Source organism: Eleutherodactylus coqui, chromosome 6 (genome assembly GCF_035609145.1).
Source record: "Eleutherodactylus coqui strain aEleCoq1 chromosome 6, aEleCoq1.hap1, whole genome shotgun sequence".
Lineage (NCBI taxonomy): Eukaryota > Metazoa > Chordata > Amphibia > Anura > Eleutherodactylidae > Eleutherodactylus > Eleutherodactylus coqui.
Window position 1 is genome coordinate 69,007,704 of NC_089842.1, and position 23,431 is coordinate 69,031,134.

The 23,431-nt window shown below is 43.8% G+C and overlaps 1 protein-coding gene across 1 annotated transcript in view; it reads right to left on the reverse strand.

The window, feature by feature from the left end:
* LOC136632210 (cytochrome P450 2C16-like) overlaps positions 1–12,356 on the reverse strand; it is a 43,207-nt gene extending 30,851 nt beyond the window's left edge. The window contains exons 1-2 of the mRNA XM_066606940.1: positions 12,174–12,356; positions 10,572–10,737 (exon numbers count right to left, since the gene is read on the reverse strand). Coding sequence (XP_066463037.1) covers positions 10,572–10,737; positions 12,174–12,356 — 349 coding nt within the window. The remainder of the gene's footprint in view (positions 1–10,571; positions 10,738–12,173) is intronic.
* Between the last annotated feature and the right edge of the window lie 11,075 nt (positions 12,357–23,431).

Consider the following 23,431-nt stretch of genomic DNA (forward strand, 5'->3'; position numbering starts at 1 on the left):
GTGTCTGCATGCCCCAGTCAGACCGGGCTTTTTAATTCATAGACACAGGCAGGTACAACTCCCTATTGTGAAGTCCCTGTCGACCCACAGCATGGGTGGCTCCCTGGAACCCACCGGCGGTACACAGAAATATCCCATTGCATTGCCCAACACAGCTGAGGTAGTAATGTCGTGCTTAATGCAGGTGGGCTTCGGCCCACACTGCATGCCCCAGTCTGACTGGGGTTCTTTATAAGTGTACAGATGTAGTAAAAACTCCGTGTGCACCTACAGCATGGGTGGGTGCCAGGAAGCCACCGGCGGTACATAGAAATATCCCATTGCATTGCCCAACACAGCTGAGGTAGTAATGTTGTGCTTAACCCTTTCCAATCCAATTTGTATATGGTTTTCCTAGGGGGCTTACTCTTTTTCTGCTGTTATACAACGGCGCTATATGCTGGCTAAAGCCAGTACTGCATGAGCTGACACGTAGGATAGGCTCCGACAGCAGAGAGGCTGGCAATATACAGTAAGAGAACCCCGACGGACGTCTACCAACAACGGAGCTGTACAGCCTTAAACCCTAATGTCTTCACAGGTCACACAGTGGACTGGAAAGGGTTCATGCAGGTGGGTTTCGGCCCACACTGCATGCCCCAGTCAGACTGGGGTTCTTTACAAGTGGACACATGTAGGTTAAACTCCCTGTGGACCCACTGCCTGGGTGGGTGCCAGGAAGCCACCGGCGGTACATAGAAATATCCCATTGCATTGCCCAACACAGCTGAGGTAGTAATGTCGTGCGTAATACAGGTGGGCTTCGGCCCACACTGCATGCCCCAGTCAGACGGGTTCTTTAGAAGTGTACAGATGTATTAAAAACTCAGTGTGCATCTACAGAATGGGTGGCTCCCTGGAACCCACCGGCGGTACATAAAAATATCCCATTGCATTGCCCAACACAGCTGAGGTAGTAATGTCGTGCTTAATGCAGGTGGGCTTCGGCCCACACTGCATGCCCCAGTCAGACTGGGGTTCTTTACAAGTGGACACATGTAGGTTAAACTCCCTGTGGACCCACTGCCTGGGTGGGTGCCAGGAAGCCACCGGCGGTACATAGAAATATCCCATTGCATTGCCCAACACAGCTGAGGTAGTAATGTCGTGCGTAATACAGGTGGGCTTCGGCCCACACTGCATGCCCCAGTCAGACGGGTTCTTTAGAAGTGTACAGATGTATTAAAAACTCAGTGTGCACCTACAGCATGGGTGGCTCCCTGGAACCCACCGGCGGTACATAAAAATATCCCATTGCATTGCCCAACACAGCTAAGGTAACGTCAGCTGTAATGCAGGTGGCCTAAAAATTAATTTGATTACACTGTAGGCGAGGGCCCACAAAAATTGCTGTATCAACAGTACTAATGTACATCCCAAAAATTGGCCATGGCCAGCCAAGAGGGCAGGTGAAACCCATTAATCGCTTTGGTTAATGTGGCTTAAGTGGTAACTAGGCCTGGAGGCAGCCCAGTGTAACGAAAAATTGGTTCAAGTTAAAGTTCCAATGCTTTTAAGCGCATTGAAACTTATAAAAATTGTTCTGAAAAATTATTTGAGTGAGCCTTGTGGCCCTAAGAAAAATTGCCCGTTCAGCGTGATTACGTGAGGTTTCAGGAGGAGGAGCAGGAGGAGGAGGAGGAGGAATATTAGACACAAATTGATGAAGCAGAAATGTCCCCGTTTTGGATGGTGAGAGAGAACGTAGCTTCCATCCGCGGGTGCAGCCTACGTATTGCTTACGTATCGCTGCTGTCCGCTGGTGGAGAACAGAAGTCTGGGGAAATCCAGCCTTTGTTCATCTTGATGAGTGTTAGCCTGTCGGCACTGTCGGTTGACAAGCGTCTACGCTTATCTGTGATGATTCCCCCAGCCGCACTAAACACCCTCTCCGACAAGACGCTAGCCGCAGGACAAGCAAGCACCTCCAGGGCATACAGCGCTAGTTCAGGCCACATGTCCAGCTTCGACACCCAGTAGTTGTAGGGGGCAGAGGCATCACCAAGGATGGTCGTGCGATCCGCTACGTACTCCCTCACCATCCTTTTACAGTGCTCCCGCCGACTCAGCCGTGACTGGGGAGCGGTGACACAGTCTTGGTGGGGAGCCATAAAGCTGGCCAGGCCCTTAAAGACTGTTGCACTGCCTGGGATGTACATGCTGCTCGATCTACGCACATCCCCTGCTACCTTGCCCTCGGTACTGCGCCTTCTGCCACTAGCGCTGTCGGCTGGGAATTTTACCATCAGCTTGTCCGCAAGGGTCCTGTGGTATAGCAACACTCTCGAACCCCTTTCCTCTTCGGGAATCAGAGTGGGCAGGTTCTCCTTATACCGTGGATCGAGCAGTGTGTACACCCAGTAATCCGTAGTGGCCAGAATGCGTGCAACGCGAGGGTCACGAGAAAGGCATCCTAACATGAAGTCAGCCATGTGTGCCAGGGTACCTGTACGCAACACATGGCTGTCTTCACTAGGAAGATCACTTTCAGGATCCTCCTCCTCCTCAGGCCATACATGCTGAAAGGATGACAGGCAATCAGCCGGTGTACCGTCAGCAGCGGCCCAAGCTGTCTCTTCCCCCTCCTCCTCATCCTCCTCATGCTCCTCCTCCTCCTCCTGTACGCGCTGAGAAATAGACAGGAGGGTGCCCTGACTATCCAGCGGCATACTGTCTTCCCCCGCCCCCGTTTCCGAGCGCAAAGCAGCTGCCTTTATGGTTTGCAGGGAATTTCTCAAGATGCATAGCAGAGGAATGGTGACGCTAATGATTGTAGCATCGCCGCTCACCACCTGGGTAGACTCCTCAAAATTACCAAGGACATGGCAGATGTCTGCCAACCAGGCCCACTCTTCTGAAAGGAATTGAGGAGGCTGACTCCCACTGCGCCGCCCATGTTGGAGTTGGTATTCCACTATTGCTCTACGCTGCTCATAGAGCCTAGCCAACATGTGGAGCGTAGAGTTCCACCGTGTGGGCACGTCGCACAGCAGTCGGTGCACTGGCAGCTTAAAGTGATGTTGCAGGGTGCGCAGGGTGGCAGCGTCCGTGTGGGACTTGCGGAAATGTGCGCAGAGCCGGCGCGCCTTTACGAGCAGGTCTGACAAGCGTGGGTAGCTTTTCAGAAACCGCTGAACCACCAAATTAAAGACGTGGGCCAGGCATGGCACGTGCGTGAGGCTGCCAAGCTGCAGAGCCGCCACCAGGTTACGCCCGTTGTCACACACGACCATGCCCGGTTGGAGGCTCAGCGGCGCAAGCCAGCGGTCGGTCTGCTGTGTCAGACCCTGCAGCAGTTCGTGGGCCGTGTGCCTCTTATCGCCTAAGCTGAGTAGTTTCAGCACGGCCTGCTGACGCTTGCCCACCGCTGTGCTGCCACACCGCGCGACACCGACTGCTGGCGACATGCTGCTGCTAACACATCTTGATTGCGAGACAGAGGAGGAGGAGGAGGAGGAGGAGGAGGAGGGTGCTTTAGTGGAGGAAGCATACACCTCCGCAGATACCACCACCGAGCTGGGGCCCGCAATTCTGGGGGTGGGTAGGACGTGAGCGGTCCCAGGCTCTGACTCTGTCCCAGCCTCCACTAAATTCACCCAATGTGCCGTCAGGGAGATGTAGTGGCCCTGCCCGCCTGTGCTTGTCCACGTGTCCGTAGTTAAGTGGACCGTGGCAGTAACCGCGTTGGTGAGGGCGCGCACAATGTTGCGGGAGACGTGGTCGTGCAGGGCTGGGACGGCACATCGGGAAAAGTAGTGGCGACTGGGAACTGAGTAGCGCGGGGCCGCCGCCTCCATGATACTTTTGAAGGACTCAGTTTCCACAACCCTATACGGCAGCATCTCAAGGCTGATGAATTTTGCTATGCGGACGGTTAACGTTTGAGCGTGCGGGTGCGTGGCGGCGTACTTGCGCTTGCGCTCGAACACTTGCGCAAGCGACGGCTGAACGGTGCGCTGAACTACACTGCTGGATGGGGCCGAGGACAGCGGAGATGAGGGTGTGGGTGCAGGCCATGAGGCGGTAGTGCCTGTGTCCTGAGAGGGGGGTTGCATCTCAGTGGCAGGTTGGGGCACAGGGGGAGAGGCAGGGGTGCAAACCGGAGGCGGTGAACGGCCTTCGTCCCACCTTGTGGGGTGCTTGGCCATCATATGTCTGCGCATGGTGGTGGTGGTGAGGCTGTTGATGTTGGCTCCCCGGCTGAGCTTTGCGCAACAAAGGTTGCACACCACTGTTCGTCGGTCGTCAGGCGTCTCTGTGAAAAACTGCCAGACCTTAGAGCACCTCGGCCTCTGCAGGGTGGCATGGCGCGAGGGGGCGCTTTGGGAAACACTTGGTGGATTATTCGGTCTGGCCCTGCCTCTACCCCTGGACACCGCACTGCCTCTTGCAACCTGCCCTGCTGATGCCCTTGACTCCCCCTCTGAAGACCTGTCCTCCTGAGTAAGCGTTGCACACCAGGTGGGGTCAGTCACCTCATCGTCCTGCTGCTCTTCCTCCGAATCCTCTGTGCGCTGCTCCCTTGGACTTACTGCCCTTACTACTACCTCACTGCAAGACAACTGTGTCTGATCGTCATCATCCTCCTCACCCACAGAAAGTTGTTGAGACAGTTGGCGGAAGTCCCCAGCCTCTTCCCTCGGACCCCGGGAACTTTCGAATGGTTGGGCATCAGTGACGATAAACTCCTCTGGTGGGAGAGGAACCGCTGCTGCCCAATCTAAGCAGGGGCCCGAGAACAGTTCCTGGGAGTGTTCCCGCTCCTGAGCAGGTGTCATTGTAGTGGAGTGAGGAGGCTGGGAGGAAGGAGGAGCAGCAGACAGAGGATTTGGATTTGCAGCAGTGGACGGCGCAGAACTGCGTGTTGACGATAGGTTGCTCGAAGCACTTTCTGCCATCCAGGACAGGACCTGCTCACACTGCTCATTTTCTAATAACCGTCTCCCGCGTGGACCCATTAATTGGGCGATGAATGTGGGGACGCCAGAAACGTGCCTCTCTCCTAATCGCGCAGCAGTCGGCTGCGACACACCGGGATCAGGAGCTCGGGCTGTGCCCACACCCTGACTTGGCCCTCCGCGTCCTCGGCCGCGTCCACGTCCTCTAGGCCTACCCCTACCCCTCAGCATGCTGTATTACCAGTGATTTGATTTAACAGGCAGGAAATAAATTGGCGCAAGACTGCAGGCCAAATATAATTTTTGCCCTTTTGGGAAAACGAAAGGCCCCACTGCCTCTAGTGAATGAATAATCTAAGTTTAATAACTGTGCTGTGTCCCTGCTTATGTGTCACAGAACGTGAGGGTAGCAGAGTTATTATAACTCTGGCAGAGCAGGTATTTTTTTTCCCAATTAAGGAAAGCAAATGGCGAAGCCAGCAGTAAAGCGTAGCTGGGTGCGTATGATTTAGCAATGTTTTTCACGCAGCTCACACGTGTCCACAGGCGTTAGGACGGACAGAGGCTGGACAAATAGATTTGTTTTCACTTGTTTTTCCACCAAAAGGCAGCACTGCGTATATTCAATGAACATGAGAAGTTTAATAACTGTGCTGTGTCCCTGCTAATGTGTCACAGAACGTGAGGGTAGCAGAGTTATTATAACTCTGGCAGAGCAGGTATTTTTTTTCCCAATTAAGGAAAGCAAATGGCGAAGCCAGCAGTAAAGCGTAGCTGGGTGCGTAGGATTTAGCAATGTTTTTCACGCAGCTCACACGTGTCCACAGGCGTTAGGACGGACAGAGGCTGGACAAATAGATTTGTTTTCAGTTTTTTCCCACCAAAAGGCAGCACTGCGTATATTCAATGAACATGAGAAGTGTAATAACTGTGCTGTGTCCCTGCTTATGTGTCACAGAACGTGAGGGTAGCAGAGTTATTATAACTCTGGCAGAGCAGGTATTTTTTTTCCCAATTAAGGAAAGCAAATGGCGAAGCCAGCAGTAAAGCGTAGCTGGGTGCGTATGATTTAGCAATGTTTTTCACGCAGCTCACACGTGTCCACCGCCCGTAAGGACGGACACAGGCTGGACAAATAGATTTGTTTCCACTTGTTTTTCCACCAAAAGGCAGCACTGCGTATATTCTATGAATAATAACTGTGTTGTGGCCCTGCCTATACAATTCTTTCCCTGCAGTATCAATGGAGGGTGGAATGCTCTGCAGAGGCGATTTTGAGAAGCCCAAAAAAAATGCAGCACAGCTAACAGCAGCCTGGACAGTACTGCACACGGATAAATATGGCCCTAGAAAGGACCGTTGAGGTTCTTGAAGGCTACACGCACTCCTAACACTCTCCCTGCCTATGCAGCACTTCTGTCCCTAATGCCAGGTGCAACGCTCTGCAGAGCCGATTTTGAGAAAAAAAAAATTCCACTGCTAACAGCAGCCAACACACAGCTATCAGTGGCCCTAATAAGGACCTTTGGGGGGTCTTGAAGCCTACACTAACTACCAATTCTTTCCCTACAGCAGCTCCGGTATAAACAGCACTGTCCCTCATCTAACTCACACCGCATCTGAGGCGAGCCGCGGGAGGGGCCGACTTTTATATTAGGCGAACACCTGATCTCGCCAGCCACTCACAGCAGGGGGGTGGTATAGGGCTTAAACGTTGCAGGGGGAAGTTGTAATGCCTTCCCTGTCTTTCAATTGGCCAGAAAAGCGCGCTAACGTCTCAGGGAAGGAAGTGAAAGTAACCAGAACACCGCATGGTGTTCGTTACGAATAACGAACATCCCGAACACCCTAATATTCGCACGAATATCAAGCTCGGACGAACGCGTTCGCTCATCTCTAAACAACACCAACAATAAAGAAAAAAACTCACATGAAAACCTAAATGAAGAAATTAACAACACGGAAGCAATAGAAAAAGGGATTTTCAACATTTCAAAGAAAAAACTGATGAGGGGGAGGTACAATTATTATGCAGAGGGTTGACGTTTAGTCCATCAATTCGCTCATCACAATTTGATTTATTTATTGATTTAAATGAATTTATAAAAAAATTGACAAGAAGTAGATATTTTTTAATGAATGAAAAATCAATTCCTACTAATAATGAAACGGAATTTCATATAGATATGCCCATAACCACGGAGCTCAAAAATAAAAGTAATTTATTTCCAACTGAAGCTAAAGGATCAAACATAGAATTATTTTTCAACAACGTAGCACGAGATTTTAAAAACTTACATAAAAATAACAACCAATATAAAGATAATTTATCAAAAAAAGAAAGAGAGGTTCTAAAAAAACTAACAGAAAACAAAGAATTGGTAATAAAAAGAGCTGACAAAGGGGGAAAATCGTAATAATGGATATAGATAGATATATACAAATAGGTAATGACCTAGTAAATGATAAAAATAACTACATAAAAGTCACAAATGATCCCACATTAACGATCCATAAAGAACTAAAAACAATGGTCAAGGAAGCGGAAGCAGAAAACACAATCAGTAAAATAGAAGCAAAATATATAATAAATATAGAACAAGAAATCCCATTCCTATACCACATACCAAAGATTCATAAAAATACACAAAATCCCCCCAGTAGACCTATAATATCAGGAATAAATTCAGTAACTAGCCGCCTAGCGGAATATATAGATAAAATCTTACAGAAATATGTCATAAGCCTCCCTACTTATATAAAAGACTCCAGCCAAATAGAAATTATACAGAAAATAGAATGGAAAGAAGAATATATGTGGTGTACACTTGATGTTGAATCTTTGTACACTTGCATTCCACACGAATTAGGGGTAGAAGCAATTGAGTGGTTCATTGATAATGACCCACTCATGCCACATTCTCAAAAAAAAGTATATATTAAAATTTATTATCTTTGCACTAAAAAACAATTATTTTTCTTTTTTTAAAAATGTTTATTTTCAGATAACCGGAACAGTGATGGGGAGCAAACTAGAACTAGAAAATTTCATCACTAACATCAACAAAAACGAAACAAATCTAAAATTTACGTCCACAATTGACAATAAAGAAATCATTTTCTTAGATTTAGTTTTATATATTAAAAACAATACCATAAACACAAAAACTCATTTTTAAAAAGGTAAATAAAAACAGTTACCTACAATACAATAGCTGCCACCATAAAAAATGGAAAAATAAGATACCATATAGTCAACTACGACGAGTATATAGAAATTGCAGCGAAAAAGATATCTTTGAAGATCAAGCAAAAAATATAATTCATCGTTTTGAAAATAAAAATTACCCAAAGCAGTTATTAAAAGATGCATACCAAAAAACCATAAAAGGTGAAAAAACAAAGGAAAACATAAACACAAAACAAAACACCTACAGCAACAATATTTTTATTACAAAATTTAGCACAGACCACAACAATATAAAAAATATTATACAAAAAAACTGGTCCCTTCTAAAAAGTGACCCCTATCTAGCTAAAACACTAGAAAAAAACCCGAGAATCATTTTCAGAAAAAATAGAACGATTGGTAATAGCTTAGCTGCATCAAATCCCCTAAATAACAAAAAAGAAAAAAACAATTCATTCAAAGAGAAAAATAAAATAATAACAGGTGGTTTCAAATGCAACAACACGAAATGCAAATGCTGTACACATATATGTCACAAACAAAATTATATACAAAAAGGTGAGGAAAAAATAGAAATAAAAGAAAAAATGACATGTAAAAGTAAAAATATCATCTATCTGTTAGAATGCCCTTGCGGCTTGCGATGCGTCGGAAGAACAAGTAATAGCCTGAACATTAGGATCAATCAACATCGGTATAACAGAAAAAGGGGGTATGAAAAACACAGTATATCAAAACATTTCAAAGAAAAACACAATAAAAACAGTGAAAAATTAAAACTAATTCCTTTAGAAACTATACAACAAAACTCAATAATGAAACTGAGAAGAAAAGAAATGTACTGGATTTATCGTCTAAACACTTTAATGCCAGAAGGACTAAATGAAGTATTGGAGAAATTTTAATAAGATAAACGCTTACACATGGAAGATTTTATAATAAACAATAGACAAAAAATATAGTAAAACTACATAACAAAAAATAGAGAGTTTTTATGTAAAATATAGGAAAATAAATAGATAGTAATCTTATATAATAATTTTATAGGGAAGTTTTTAGAATTGACCAGGATTATGGTGTGAATAGGAGAAACAATCGAAACAATAAAGTTTAATGAAAAAAACTATGGAACGCAATGCATTCCATGAGAGCTCCGTGGATAGACAAATGATAAATAAATCACCCTAATTGAGAGAGAGAAAAAAAAAAAAAAAAAACACGCCCATGGTTGATTGGGAAGTGAGCCCCACATACATGTTATCCCACACTATATAAGGCAGCATATATGACAATGTCTGTATGAACTTGAAAAAGACACAAATTGTGTTGAAACGCGTTGTTTTAACAAGAATAAAAAAGATTGGTTTTCTGCCAAGGCGCGGGATAGTTTTTATTTTTATTTCTATACTCCGTTATCCAGCCAGACTGTGCTTACAAACACGGTGAAAGGATATCCCCGGACGCCGCTCCAAAAAGGAAACATGGAGAAGCAAGAAACCTGCTGAAGGCAAACGTGGACAACAGGTGCAGAGGGGTTGATTCCTTTACCATCGGATTAACCCTTCTGGCACCGGGTAAGTCCACCTCTCATTTAGCTATAAAAGCATTTTTAAACTGCTAGTGAGGCGCATTTTAAATTACATTTTCTACAATGCCACAGCTTGTGACATTGTGCTCTGCAGCTCCCATAGTGATACACAGCCCAGAAATCTCCCGGGCTATATCGCTATGAGCAGTGGCGCTTGTCCTGAAAAATTTCCGGGCGTGCCACTCAAGGGGTTAAGGGCTGCTTTGCTGTGTGTGCGCTGGAAGATGAGTTAGCCAGATTCTAAATGCTCAGCAGCATGCATGCTCTGAGATCACTCCAGGAGAAGCCATCCTCACTTGGCAAGGGTAACATTGCAAAACAATTGGAAAAAAAAAAACATTCTTTGCTCATCTTGAAAGAGTTCCATTTTTGAAAACATACAGAGATTAAAGCATGTGTGATGGCAGGCATTAGAATCTGCTTAATTCAGCTATCTGGCGCATGTGTAATGTTCCAGTGAACTCAAGGTGTAGACACCTTGACCCACAGTGCATGTCTGTTTCCTAATGGGGACAGAGGGGGCTACAATTGAAGTGCAGGATTTCACAATGATTTTCACTGATGTAAGTGGCAAGAGGAGACAGGCATCCAGTGGAGGGCATGTGCATTATGTAATGATGCCATGACTTGGGCTGCGGTAGGCCGCCCCCATGTCTCAAAGCAAAAGTATTGGCATACTTATATTGTACGTTTTTTGGCTAACAAGCCTCCTTCTAGTTCATTAAAAATATGTCTGGGATGTATTGAATGTGATATTAAGTGCTACAATGGCAGTTTAAGGTCCAAAATCCTGATGACACATTCCCTTTAAATATACAATCTTCATATGAAAAAAAAAATCTGCCTTAGTCCTTACCGTGCCCGCCATTACTTATCCTATCCAGAATTGGCATATGCCCCCTGGCACCAAAGTCATCCGCATTGTTAATGAGAGCCTCCTTCACTGCATCACAACTGCACAATACCACAACAGGATCCATGCCCATGTGGATAGTATATACTGGTCCATATTTTTCACTCAGCTAGTGGGGAGGCAAGCACAATAGGTCAAGATAAGTAGGTGACTTTATCCTACCATGAAATAACTGTTCAGCATATCATACGTTATCGTTACATCATAAATATCATGATGACCATGCAACTAAAGTTAGACATGTGTTAACTTGATTTCTATCATTTGGATTGACTGTGGTAAAGTAACTATTTCATGGTAAGTGCTGCTAATTGTTTTTAACTTTGAAGTCAGGGTGGGCTGTGGAGGTGTCCTTAAATAATAAGGACTCAGCGGAACTCCTGTTTATCCTATCTCAGTATGACAAGCATAACCAGATGTTTTGCAAACTTCCAAGCCAAAAAGAGTGGCTACCAAAATGTTAATGCCACATTTCAGTTTCTATAGTATCCTAATTTTACTATCTTCATTCTTGAAGAAGACCCATAAACAGCAGATTAGAATTTATATTTTAAATATTGAATCTGGTATTTGTAGTGGCTTGCCTGTTGTTCATTGGGCTAAGCTGCATTACAATGACATAGCACTCCATAAAATGGGTTAAAGGGGCTTTCCAGGCAAAAACTATTGATGACCTATGCTCAGAATAAATCATAAATAGTTAATCACCAGGGATCTGCCACACAGGATTCCCAGGGATCACCTGATTGCCCGGCCCACTGCACTGATGTGTATCATAGGGGACAGGAAATTGCCTAAGTGGATTTCCTTGAGTCTATTACACTTCCACCTCTTATATAGCTGGCGCACATGGAAGTATAATAGTCGCTTCAACTTCTGCTACATATGAGAGGAGAAGAAGGATGGAATCTGCGGGGTATCAAATGGAGGAAATCAGGTAAATTGTAACTGTGACCCTAAATTCTGACAACCACCTTGTATTGAAGCTACAGATACAATTGCAGGAACTAGGAGACAATGTATACATATAGGTTATAAATTAGTTAAGGGACAGAAAACAAAAAGCTATTGTAAATGGCATATACTCAAAATGGGTGAAAGTGAACAGTAAAATACCATGAGAATCTATGTTAGACCCAATTATTTTTAACCTTTTTATTAATGATATTTATGAAGATGTGGGCTATTACCTCTCTTCTCTATCTCCAAATACCCTCTGACAGAGAAGGGGAATCTCTTGTCTAATGAACTGAGCCAGCCCCTTCATATAGATGATTATCATACAAGGAAAGGGAGGAAGCTTCCTGCATCTGGACCTATGCTGGAATATCACATTTTACAGCAGTAGCTCAGAACTTCCAGGACAAAGCAGCAAGGACTGAAATCGGGCAATCCATTGAGTTTTTAAAATTAGAGCACTTTATATATTACGTTTACGTTTGCAAAACATTAAATAACTTTTTCTCATATTGGACAACCTGCTGTAAACCTCCTAATTCCTAAATTAACCTCCTAATTGCATAGTCTGGAATTATATAAACTTACCTTATTCAGTGACTTAAACACTTCATTGCCATCGAGTTGAAGAATATTTCCCAGGATGGGCAATGGTGTTGGTCCTGGTGGCAAATTACCATTGCTCTTCCCTTTCCTGGCTTGTGTTAAGCTTAGAAGAATGAAGACTATAAATACTATCAATAACAAAGTGGTTGCTCCAAAGAGCTCCATGCTGACAATGCTCTTTAGAATTAAATGTAGCACTGGGTGTCTCGTTACTATATATAGATAGGCTCTCCCCAGAGGGCTGTATTTGGCACACTTGACACTAGGTTACTCAGTAGCCACTGAGATGTTTATTTCTCTGACAGGTGAACCCAGTTTCTTGTATAGAAGCCAATTACACTATTGTCAATGAGAATCAAGTGGCATAAACCTGCCTCAATGCACTGTTAGCACAAAGATTAGGAATATCATTATTAACCTATCCATTACTGGAAGTAAAGCATGTAGAACTTTGAAAAGAACACAACAACAACAGTTTTTTTTCTATTATCTCACAAACTATCTTTGTAATTGCGATTTCTTTGGCAAAATAGTATTCAATCTTTTTTTAGTATACATATTGGTTTACAATATTTTTTTATTTTATATAAAAGCTTAACTCCTTAGTGACCAGCCATATGTGGTTTTGCTGCAATCTACTGGAAGGCACAGGTGTCCTATGTCTGTAAAAAATGCAGAATGGCCCGGGAATAGACAAATGCCATGTGAACAAGTAGTGTATAGGATACTATGGAGGTCCCACTAACCAAATACAAAGTAGGTGTGAACAGAGATAAGTAATTGAACAAGAACTGGTAATTTGGTGCAACTCTCCAAAATTAGAGGATGAACTTTGGTGATTGAAGATCAACTTCTCCTTTATCAGGCACAGTACTAAAATGCAATAACCAGCAATAAAATATGTATTTCGAAGAAAAAGAAGTAAAAGAAAACTTGGCAAAAGAAAAGTAAAATACACATATAAGATACTGGAAATTGTAAAAATTGTGATAAGGTAACAAACATAAAATATATATCAATTCATACAGGAAGTAAAGATTCGGTCCTAAATTATCAGATAATAGTAAAAGATAGACGGTAAAGGCAGCACTCCGCACAGCGATAAATAATCAATATGTGACCTTTATTAAGTCCATGGTCCTAAGCGTCAGCAACGTTTTAACCCTGCCCGGGTCTTTTTCAAGCTGACAACTCATTAGCAAACATCCCAATATATTTACAAAAACACACCCCCTTCTTACAGAAATAACAATTAGGTGTGGTATAGTCATTACCAGTAGGTGTGCAAGTATCCAGTTTATGCGTCAGCAGTTATCACACCTCCCATTGTGCCTCCACACTGATAAGCCTCCTGTTACATGCAGGATACAGCGCCAGCGTCCCCGATCGTGACGGCGCATATGCAAGGTCTCGGAGATCTCACTAGACCTAGTGAGCTCCTGACGTAATAACCATGGGGAAACCCTGGCTCCTGACGCATGTGCACTAGCACAAGCTGTGCAGACAAGCCTCCAGGCAGCTGAACACCACTTGAAAACCCTAATTAACCCTTCATGAGCCTAAAATGCTGGTAAAAAGTAAATCCACAGGATGTACAGAGCCTCCCCTCAATCATAAAATAGTTCAAATAAATATATATAAATATATAATCAGTGATTAAAATGAAAAAAAAAAGCATAATTCATTAAAGCTCATAAATAGTCAATAAATAGCAGTAAAAAATTTGACGAGTTGCAAAATATCATTTATTAATGCATAACAGCAAATATAATTTATAATTACATTAATTATAGAAAAAAGGGGGGGGGGATTTCATTTAGAAAACAATAGGGCATTTTTCAGGGAGATGATCTGAAAGAATGTCAAACCGAAATAATATGCGAAACCGGAGACACCCACAACCTTCATAGCAACGAATCCACCAACCTAAAAATACAATAAAAACATTATTAAAATCAAAGCATATACAATTAAAAACAAAAGAAAAACTAGCAATTATGCAGAGAAATGCCAAATACCGTTTTGTTAGATGAATGACGCCATATTAAATTCAAGGTTTAAGGCCACTTGGACACAGCGTATCTAGGTCAAAAATCCATCTCAATTCCTTTTTAAATAACAGGCCCTCCCAATCACCGCCCCTGATATTAATAAGGACATGATCGATCACCCTAAATTTAAGCTGGCTTATAGCATGACCCGCCGCAACAAAATGTTTTGGAATGGGGAGATCCAATTTTTTGGTACGTATCATGCTTTTATGACTTAAAATACATTGACGGATCTCATCTCTGCAGTTGAGTACATCTCTTCTAACAGTTCTGTTTTCTTTCACATACCTGATAGTGTTCCATTCACTCATGCGCTGCATTGGGGGGGGGGGGGGGGGTTCTTCCTGTCTCCCTCATTCAACATAAGGGGCCTGAACTCTCCTTCCAGAATGCATAATGTCGTGCTTTCCCTGAAAAGGTATAGTACTAAAGGTAAATGTTTATCTCTACCTGGAAAACAATTTTTACAAGGGTTCCACAGCGCACATCCCACGTCTGACCCAAAGGGGGTGTCAATCTTATTTCATAAGTCTATTACTTTCTGCTGTGACGCCCAATACTCCGACGAATAGGGTAGGGTCCTCCTTTTGAGGGGTTCCATCAATAATGTTAAAATAACTATAACTAACCTGTATGCCCCAAGCTCGAATCAGGTTTCCTGACCGGTCAAGCACTTAGACTTACTCAGACATTGTGCAGTGGGCCCTTTCTTGCTTGGAGGCGATTTCAATGTTACTCTTAATCCCCTGCTGGACTCATTAGTGGGTCGTTCCCAGGTGTCGCAGGTGAAGCTTAGAGAATTAATTTGCTGCCTGCAGGATCTGAATGCCATGGACGCTTGGCGCTTCCTTTCCCCATCTGTTAAAGATTACACTAATTTTTCTCAAGTTCACTCCTCTTTTCAGAGATTGGATTATATTTTCATTTCAATGAGTCTGCTGACGTCCTGAGGATGGCCTCAGATGAGCGTGTTTTTGTGCGTGCATATGCACGCACAAAAACCACGCTTCTGTTACAAGCAAAGCATTCCCTATGGTGTGTTCACATGTCTATGTTTTACAGGTGCATGCCTATAAAGATAGGACATGCATGCATAATAGGGAATGCACGCATTGTCTTCAATAGAGCCATGGCTGTTGCTGAAGGCTCCATTGAAGATAATGGTCTGCCGGCACCCCCAAATTTTTTTTCAGGGAAGGGCTTTGAATATAAGCCCTTCCCTGAAAAACAACAATTTTAGTGTAAAAAAAAAAATTACCTGGCCGCCGCTGCCGTGTCCCCGCCGGGATGAAGAACACATCTGCTGCATGCAGCAGATGTTTCCTTCATCTCCGAATGGAAAAAGAACTCCCTGCTGACCTGCAACATCTATGACAGATGCAGAAAAGGAATTCTAAATCCCAGCAGGGATGAAGAACACATAATCTCTGCGGGGAATAGAGAATTCCCTGCTGCCCCTGCCACATCTGTGACAGATGCAGCAAAGGAATTCTTCATCCCTGCAGGGAATAAAGAATTCCCTACCACAGCTGTCACAGATGACAGCTGCGGTAGCGGATCAAGCTGCTGGCATCCAGTATTTGTTTTTCAGGGAAGGGCTTTAAATATAAGCCTTTCCCTGAAAAGCAAGAAAAAATGGTGATAAAAAAAAAAAATCTATACTCCCCTTTCTTCAGGTGCCAGGGCTCAGCCGCGTCCAGCTGGCTCTTCTACTGAACTGCTCTCATTTAAAATCCCCACCTGCTGAATGGGCTGCCTCTTATTGGCTGAGCACTGTGACCAATCAGAGGCAGCTCTCAGCTATTGAATGACAACTGAGAGCTGCCTCTGATTGGTCCCAGCACTCAGCCAATCAGAGGCACCACTCACTCACTCATTCATGAATTCATTACTGGATGCCGGCAGCTTGATCCCCTACCGCAGCTGTCATCTGTGATAGCTGTGGTAGGGAATTCTTTATTCCCTGCAGGCATGAAGAATTCCTTTGCTGCATCTGTCACAGATGTGGCAGATGCAGCAGGGAATACTTTATTCCCGCGGGGACATGGCAGCGGCGGATAGGTATTTTTATTTTTACACTAAAATTGTTGTTTTTCAGGGAAGGGCTTATATTTAAAGCCCTTCCCTGAAAAACAATTTGGGGGTGCTGGCAGACCATTGTCTTCAATGGAGCCGCCGGCAGCAGCTGCGGCTCCATTGAAGACAATGCATGCATTATTATTAGGATTTTTAATGCTAAAATTCTGTTTTTTTGAGGAAGGGCTTATATGTAAAGCCCTTTCCTGAAAAACAATTCAGGGGTGCCGGCAGACCATTTCCCTCAATGGAGCCGCCAGCAGCAGCCGCGCCTCTATTGAAGACAATGCACGGACCTGTATTCATGCATGTTTTTGCAAGTACATGGGTGAGCACATATGTACGCACCTATGTACGCACAAAAACATGCTCATGTGAAGCCACCCTGAGTAAAAGCTAACATAGACCTCATAACAATTTCCAACCATGCACCTTTACAGGTAGATCTTTGACCTCTCCAGGTTACTTCTCGGGAGTGGATGTGGCGACTAAATGCTTCTCTGTTAGACTTACCGGAGGATAAAACCCATATTAAAAAACACATACAGGAGTTTTTCCAGTTAAATTCTCCTTAAGGACAAGCAACACCCATTGTCTGGGAGACTCATAAGGCATTTGTGAGAGGCCTTTTGATCACCTTGGGCTCTAGGGTCAAAAAACAGCAACAAAAAGAAATTGACGAGAAATTATCACAGATAGCTAAACTTGAATACATAGCAAAACTCTCCCAGAGCAAGAATATTCTTGAGAAGCTGTCCTGAGGAGGGAATTAAAGCTGTGCCTGGAATCTAAATTCAACAGAAAGCATCTTTATTTCTAACAAGTTGTTTATGCCCAGGTTAACTGAGGGAGCAAATTCATGTATGCATTAATAAAGAAGACACAAGTAAAAAAACATATCAACTCAATTAAAACTCACTTGGGTTCCCAGTCACGTCTACCTTAGACATTGCCAAAGAATTTCAAATATTCTACTCCCACCATTATAATCTCGGAGGTCAATCATCCCCAGTCGACAAATTAGGTGTGGACGCCTGGATTGATTCCTTCCTCAAGCATCTAAACCTTCTTAAGTTAAACAAGGAAAAGGGGATCTCCCTTATGGCCCCGGTCTCAGAAGCAAAGGTGGAGAGACCCTTGGACTCTTCCCCTCCAAGTAAAAGTCCTGGCCCAGATGGCCTTCCCCTTATATATTATAAATCTTTCTGTTCTTCCTTGGTGCCCCGTCTAGCTGAACTCTTCAACTCCTTTCTCCAGCGTAATTCTCTTTCTAGACAGGCCCAGGTAGCACACATCACATTGATCCCAAAGGAGAACAAGGATCTGGAGAGTTGTGGTAGCTATAGGCCCATTTCCCTAATTAATCTAGATGTTAAGTTGTGGGCTAAACTACTTGCCAAAAGATTAGGGGACCACATCCCCAATCTGATAAACCGCAAGCAGAAGGGCTTTGTAAGGGGGAGAGAGGGCAGAGACAGTTGCTTTGGGGTTTTGCATGCCTCCCAGTTCGCCCAGTCACAGGGTATACCCCTGACACTAGTAAGCACTGATGCCAAAAAGGCTTTTGACAGGGAGGATTGGACGTACATGCAATCAGTACTGCTGCACTTAAAGATCCCTCCTGTTTTTGTGGCCGCAATTTTCTCCTTATACGCAGAGCCATATGCTAGACTCAAAATTAATAGCACTTTGTCCCCTTCTTTTGACATCAGGAATGGCACGCGCCAGGGATGCCCACTTTTGCCTACTCTTTTCATTCTTACGTTGGAGCCCCTCCCCCAGAGTGTTAGACTGGATCCCGAGATTCAGGGTCTGAAGCTGGGCAAACAAGTGCTCACACCTGTGGCTTTTGCAGACAATATAGTTTTCTTAATAACATTCCCAGAGACAGGTCTCCCCAAGCTTATTTCTTTATTGGAACAGTTTCGTGACCTCTCCAATTTTAAAATTAATTTCTCTAAATCGGGGCGTGGCCTGGCAGAGCAAGAAGATGGCGGCGTAATCTTCTAGCTCCGATCGGGAACTCACCTAGAAGCGACTTCACCGCAACTGAATGGTCCCTCTTCTCACCCAAAGCACCGGACGATCTCCTCTTCCTGCTGCAATGTCCAGACGGAGAGCCTCCTGCCCGCAGCCAAGAGCGCCTTGACTACTTATTCTTGGCCCCTGGGGCCCGGCGTGCTCCTGCAGAAAGAGCCGCAGCTTCACACACTTCAGAGGCGGAGAGCAGAGAGGATGAAGCAGCGCCGATAGCCTCAAGGGATGAATCCCCACCGGACCGTTCATCGCAGGGACGGGTGAGTGCTTCTACTGCTTCTCTTCCTCACCCACAGCCAGGAGGGAAGAGACATAGCCCACACTCACCCAAAATGGTGCCAACCTCCTCAGCGCACATATCACAAAATGCTTCCCCTACTGAAAGCCCTCTAAAGCAGAGGCCAAGAACCGACAATTTCAATGCTCCTTATACTCAAACCTCATCTCTAAGGGAATATATCTCATTAATGCCATCATCTTCACAGCCAGCGTCAGAGACATTCATAAAAGATATGGTAGTGGCTCTGAGCAACTCCCTCCAAGCCAGCATTAACTCCCTAAATAACTCTCTTAAAGTCACCATAGAAGAGATAGGCGACAGAGTGTCACACACAGAAAACAAGATGGGTAAATTTTCACAATCACATAACACCTTAATTGACGCCCACTATGAACTGGTAGATGAAGTGGACCAACTTAAAGCAAAGATTGCAGATATGGAAGACATGATGGCGTCCTTTGTATGATAAAAGTGGATTCTCGCTATAATGTCTCTCGGAATGGCATCTGCAATAAATTTGGGCTTAGGTAGTCTATGAGCTCTGTCGATAATTAGATCCTGCGCAGAAGCATCTGGAAGTAGTGCAGCCATTAGTTGTTTTAGGTCGTTTGGAATTTCCGAGGATGTGACCGACTCAGGGATGCCGCAAAATTTTATATTATTACGTCTATTCCTGTCTTCCATAAAGAATTAGGTTGGAGAAGCAGCACTACCAGTTGATTTAAATCCAGGCATATAACAGCCAATGATGCACGATCCCAGTTGGTGATCCAGACCCAAGGATCAGAAAAGCAGTAATCCGTATAGATGTAGCCAGGCCAGCACTCAGGAGTTGTTTCTTTTAAGTAAAAGTCATCTTTATTCCTCAATACAATGAAAGCGACGTTTCGAACCTCAGATCTTTGTCAAGCATAACAAGGACACAGACAGAGACAGAATATATAGCCACAGATAAAAAAAAATCACATCCAATCATGCACTGGGTCAGACACAGTGTCCAACCCACAAGTGGTGACAGCAAATCCAAAGCAGGGCAGTACAGCTGATCTCCATTCATTATAAATTATATGTGCATAGAAAAAAAGTATACTGCACCTGTCTGCGATCCTCGGGTTCCCCATGATGAGCTCGTGGAGCTGCTGCCTGGCGTCTCTCACTCATCAGAGCACAGGCACTGCCTCTCACTCCCAGGAGTGCCCTTACCCTGACTAGACCTGTAGGAGCAACTGCACATGTGCGGTGACGTCATCTGCTTACCTCAGCGAAAAGCACATTTAACCCTCCTTCTAAGGATGCGGCCATTTTGACATATAGTAAACTTGTTAATAATGACCTGAAAAAGCTCACAAATTCTACCAATAAGAAAGGGAGTCTGAATTTGACCTTCAATGAGAAAATAGCGCTACGCACACTAAGCAATGATCCAGCCATCACAATTAGACCTGCTGACAAGGGGGGTGGGATTGTAGTCATGAATTCATCTGGTTACCATTAGGATATAATGACACAACTTAGTGAAACTGAGGTATGTGAACCCCTTAGTAGCAACCCCACCTCCTCGTTCTATACTCAATTAAAATTTGACATAGAGGAAGCCTTGAATAATGGTGTGATTGATGCTAGATTAGCCAATTTTTTGTGTCCCAAACACCCGATTCTACCGATATTATACACTTTACCTAAAGTGCATAAATACCTATAGAAACCCCCGGGACGCCCCATAATCTCGGGTCGGAACTCACTCTTCTCCAATGTCTCTAGATTTTTAGACAAAGTGTTAAGACCCTATGTGGAAAAGAGTGTATCTTACATTCAAGATACCACAGACTTTTTAAATAAATTACGAGACACGACAGTTGACGATACCTATATTTTGGGTTCGTTCAACGTCGTTTCCCAGTACACAATCATAGATCATGTACAGGGACTGGAGTCTGTCAGATGGCATCTTGTAAGATCACGATTGACCAATGATCAAATCAACTTCATACTAAGTCTGCTTGAGGATGTACTCTGCAAGAATGTGTTCACCTATAATGGCACTTTGTACAAACAGCGCCGCTGGACCGCAATGGGGTCAAATATGGCCCCTAATTATGCAAACCTTTTTCTTGCACACATTGAGGAAACGCACATCTATACCTTCCCGGCCTGGACCAATGTTCAGGCCTGGTGGAGGTATATCGATGACGTGTTTTTTATTTGGAGCGGCTCGGAGGAAGAACTCATGTTGTTTCATTCAGAAATTAATGATCTGATACCCTCTCTCAAATTTACTATTTCCTATTCCCACTATAGGATACAATTTCAGGATGTAAATGTCATCAAAAAAGATGGAAAACTTGTGACTGACATTTATCGTAAACCAACCGACAGGAATAATGTCTAAACTACTCCAGCTTCCATCCTTCTGGCACTCTGCGATCCCTCCCCTGGAGTCAAATGTTACGGGTGAGAAGGATCGTAGATGATGAATTCATTGACAGTCGACTGGAAGACATGGCCACTAGATTTGTAGATCGAGGGTACCCTGCAAGTGTAGTTCACAACTACAAAAAATGTGCTAAGGAGAAAAATCGGTTAGATTTATTATCGGATACTAGGAGATCCGAAAAAATGTGTAAACGTATTCCTTTTATTACAACATTCTCCACGATTAGTATACTCATGTCCAACATTCTGTAAAAACATTGGCTCATTCTGTCAGTCAGTCATCCGGATATACAGGAGTTTCAAGAGCCCCCGTTAATGTCCTATCGTAGAAGATCCAACCTCCGAGACAACTTAGTACGAACCAGTAGGGTGCTTTCTTCCAACTCACATGATATTACAACAGTCCAGAGAAGAGGATGCTTCCCATGTATGGGTTGTGCGTCATGTAGTAATCTGCTGAGAGGGGATATATTTTCTCACCCTCGGACTGGACGTAGATATAAGATCAAGGGGTGTTTTACATGTCGCTCGTCCTATGTAATATACATGGTGATTTGCCCGTGCAGGATGTTATACATAGGAGAAACAACAATGGAAATACGTAATCTTATTTCCAAACATAAGAGCACGGTGCGAACGGAAAATAAAGATGTTCCAGTGGCGAAGCATTTCTATGAGGCGGGCCACACGGTGAGCCAGCTTCGGTTTCGCATCATAGATAAAGTGAGGGAATCTCCGAGAGGAGGGGAACGTGAAGGCAGATTAAACTTTTTGGAATTAAAATGGATCCATGAACTCAGTACACTTGCCCCAGAGGGATTGAATCTGGAATTTAATGTTACACTTTACATTAGAACTTGTGCATGTTACTGAGTTGATTCACGTATACCTGATTACATGTGCTATTATTGGTTCTATAAACTGCTGATTAAACAAGATGAATCGCTGCTAGATATGACCAGAAATGGGAGTGTGGTTTGTGTTGCAGGTAATGGGGACTGATATTGTTTTAAATAATATTTTTTTTAAACTTGTTCTGTACCTTGTCTAATAATGTCTGTGTTTTTATGTTACAGGTGGGACAGCGGTACCACAGTGGGACAGCCTTCTTTATCAAGCATTGTTGCATCTTTCAAAATTATGCGTAAAATTATGCATGGTATTATTAAAATTGTTTTTTCTAATGGATGTTTTTTCTAATAAATGTTTTTTCTAAAGATGTTTTTTCCAAAAATGGTTTTTGGATTTTTTGAATTTATTTAATAAAGATTTTTTTTGTGCATCAATGGAGTCTGACATTCTCATATTCCTATGAAATAATCTGGTTTGGGTGAACTATGACCCTATTGTAAAGATAGCATAGGGAAAAATTGTTTTCAGGTCTTTTCCCTTAACAATAGTATTAAATGTGGTTGGTCTTCACCTGGGTTATGAGATTGCATGTTTCATACATTTATTGCTATGTCAGTTATGTTTTAAATAATGCTACCTTGCCGCTTGTGGGTATATAAGTTTCCTTATGCATAATTTCCCTGTTATGAAGATTGCCATGCTAATTACACTTTAGTTATGCTATCTTGCTGCTTATGGGTATATTAGTCTTCTTATGCATAATTTCCCTGTTATGAAGATACATCTATACCTTGATAGACGGACACCTGACATTTTAGCACATTACACCGTCCTGCTGCTGTCCTTCACTGAGCTTTGCAGTATGTGTAACCTCTACCCCCGTGGAAGCACTGTTTACACTACACAGGGCTGGGTAACCTGTTTGTGCATTGCCTGGCAACCAGGAGAGGTGAGACACCGCCCCTAGGCTGAGGTAAGCAGATGACGTCACCGCACATGTGCAGTTGCTCCTACAGGTCTAGTCAGGGTAAGGGCACTCCTGGGAGTGAGATAGAGGCGGTGCCTGTGCTCTGATGAGTGAGAAACGCCAGGCAGCAGCTCCACGTGCTCATCATGGGGGAACCCGAGGATCTCAGACAGGTGCAGTATACTTTTTTTCTATGCACATATAATTTATAATGAATGGAGATCAGCTGTACTGCCCTGCTTTGGATTTGCTGTCACCACTTGTGGGTTGGACACTGTGTCTGACCCAGTGCATGATTGGATGCGATTTTTTTTTTATCTGTGGCTATATATTCTGTCTCTGTCTGTGTCCTTGTTATGCTTGACAAAGATCTGAGGATTGAAACGTCGCTTTCATTGTATTGAGGAATAAAGATGACTTTTACTTAAAAGAAACAACTCCTGAGTGCTGGCCTGGCTACATCTATACGGATTACTGCTTTTCTGATCCTTGGGTCTGGATCACCAACTGGGATCGTGCACCATTGGCTGTTATATGCCTGGAT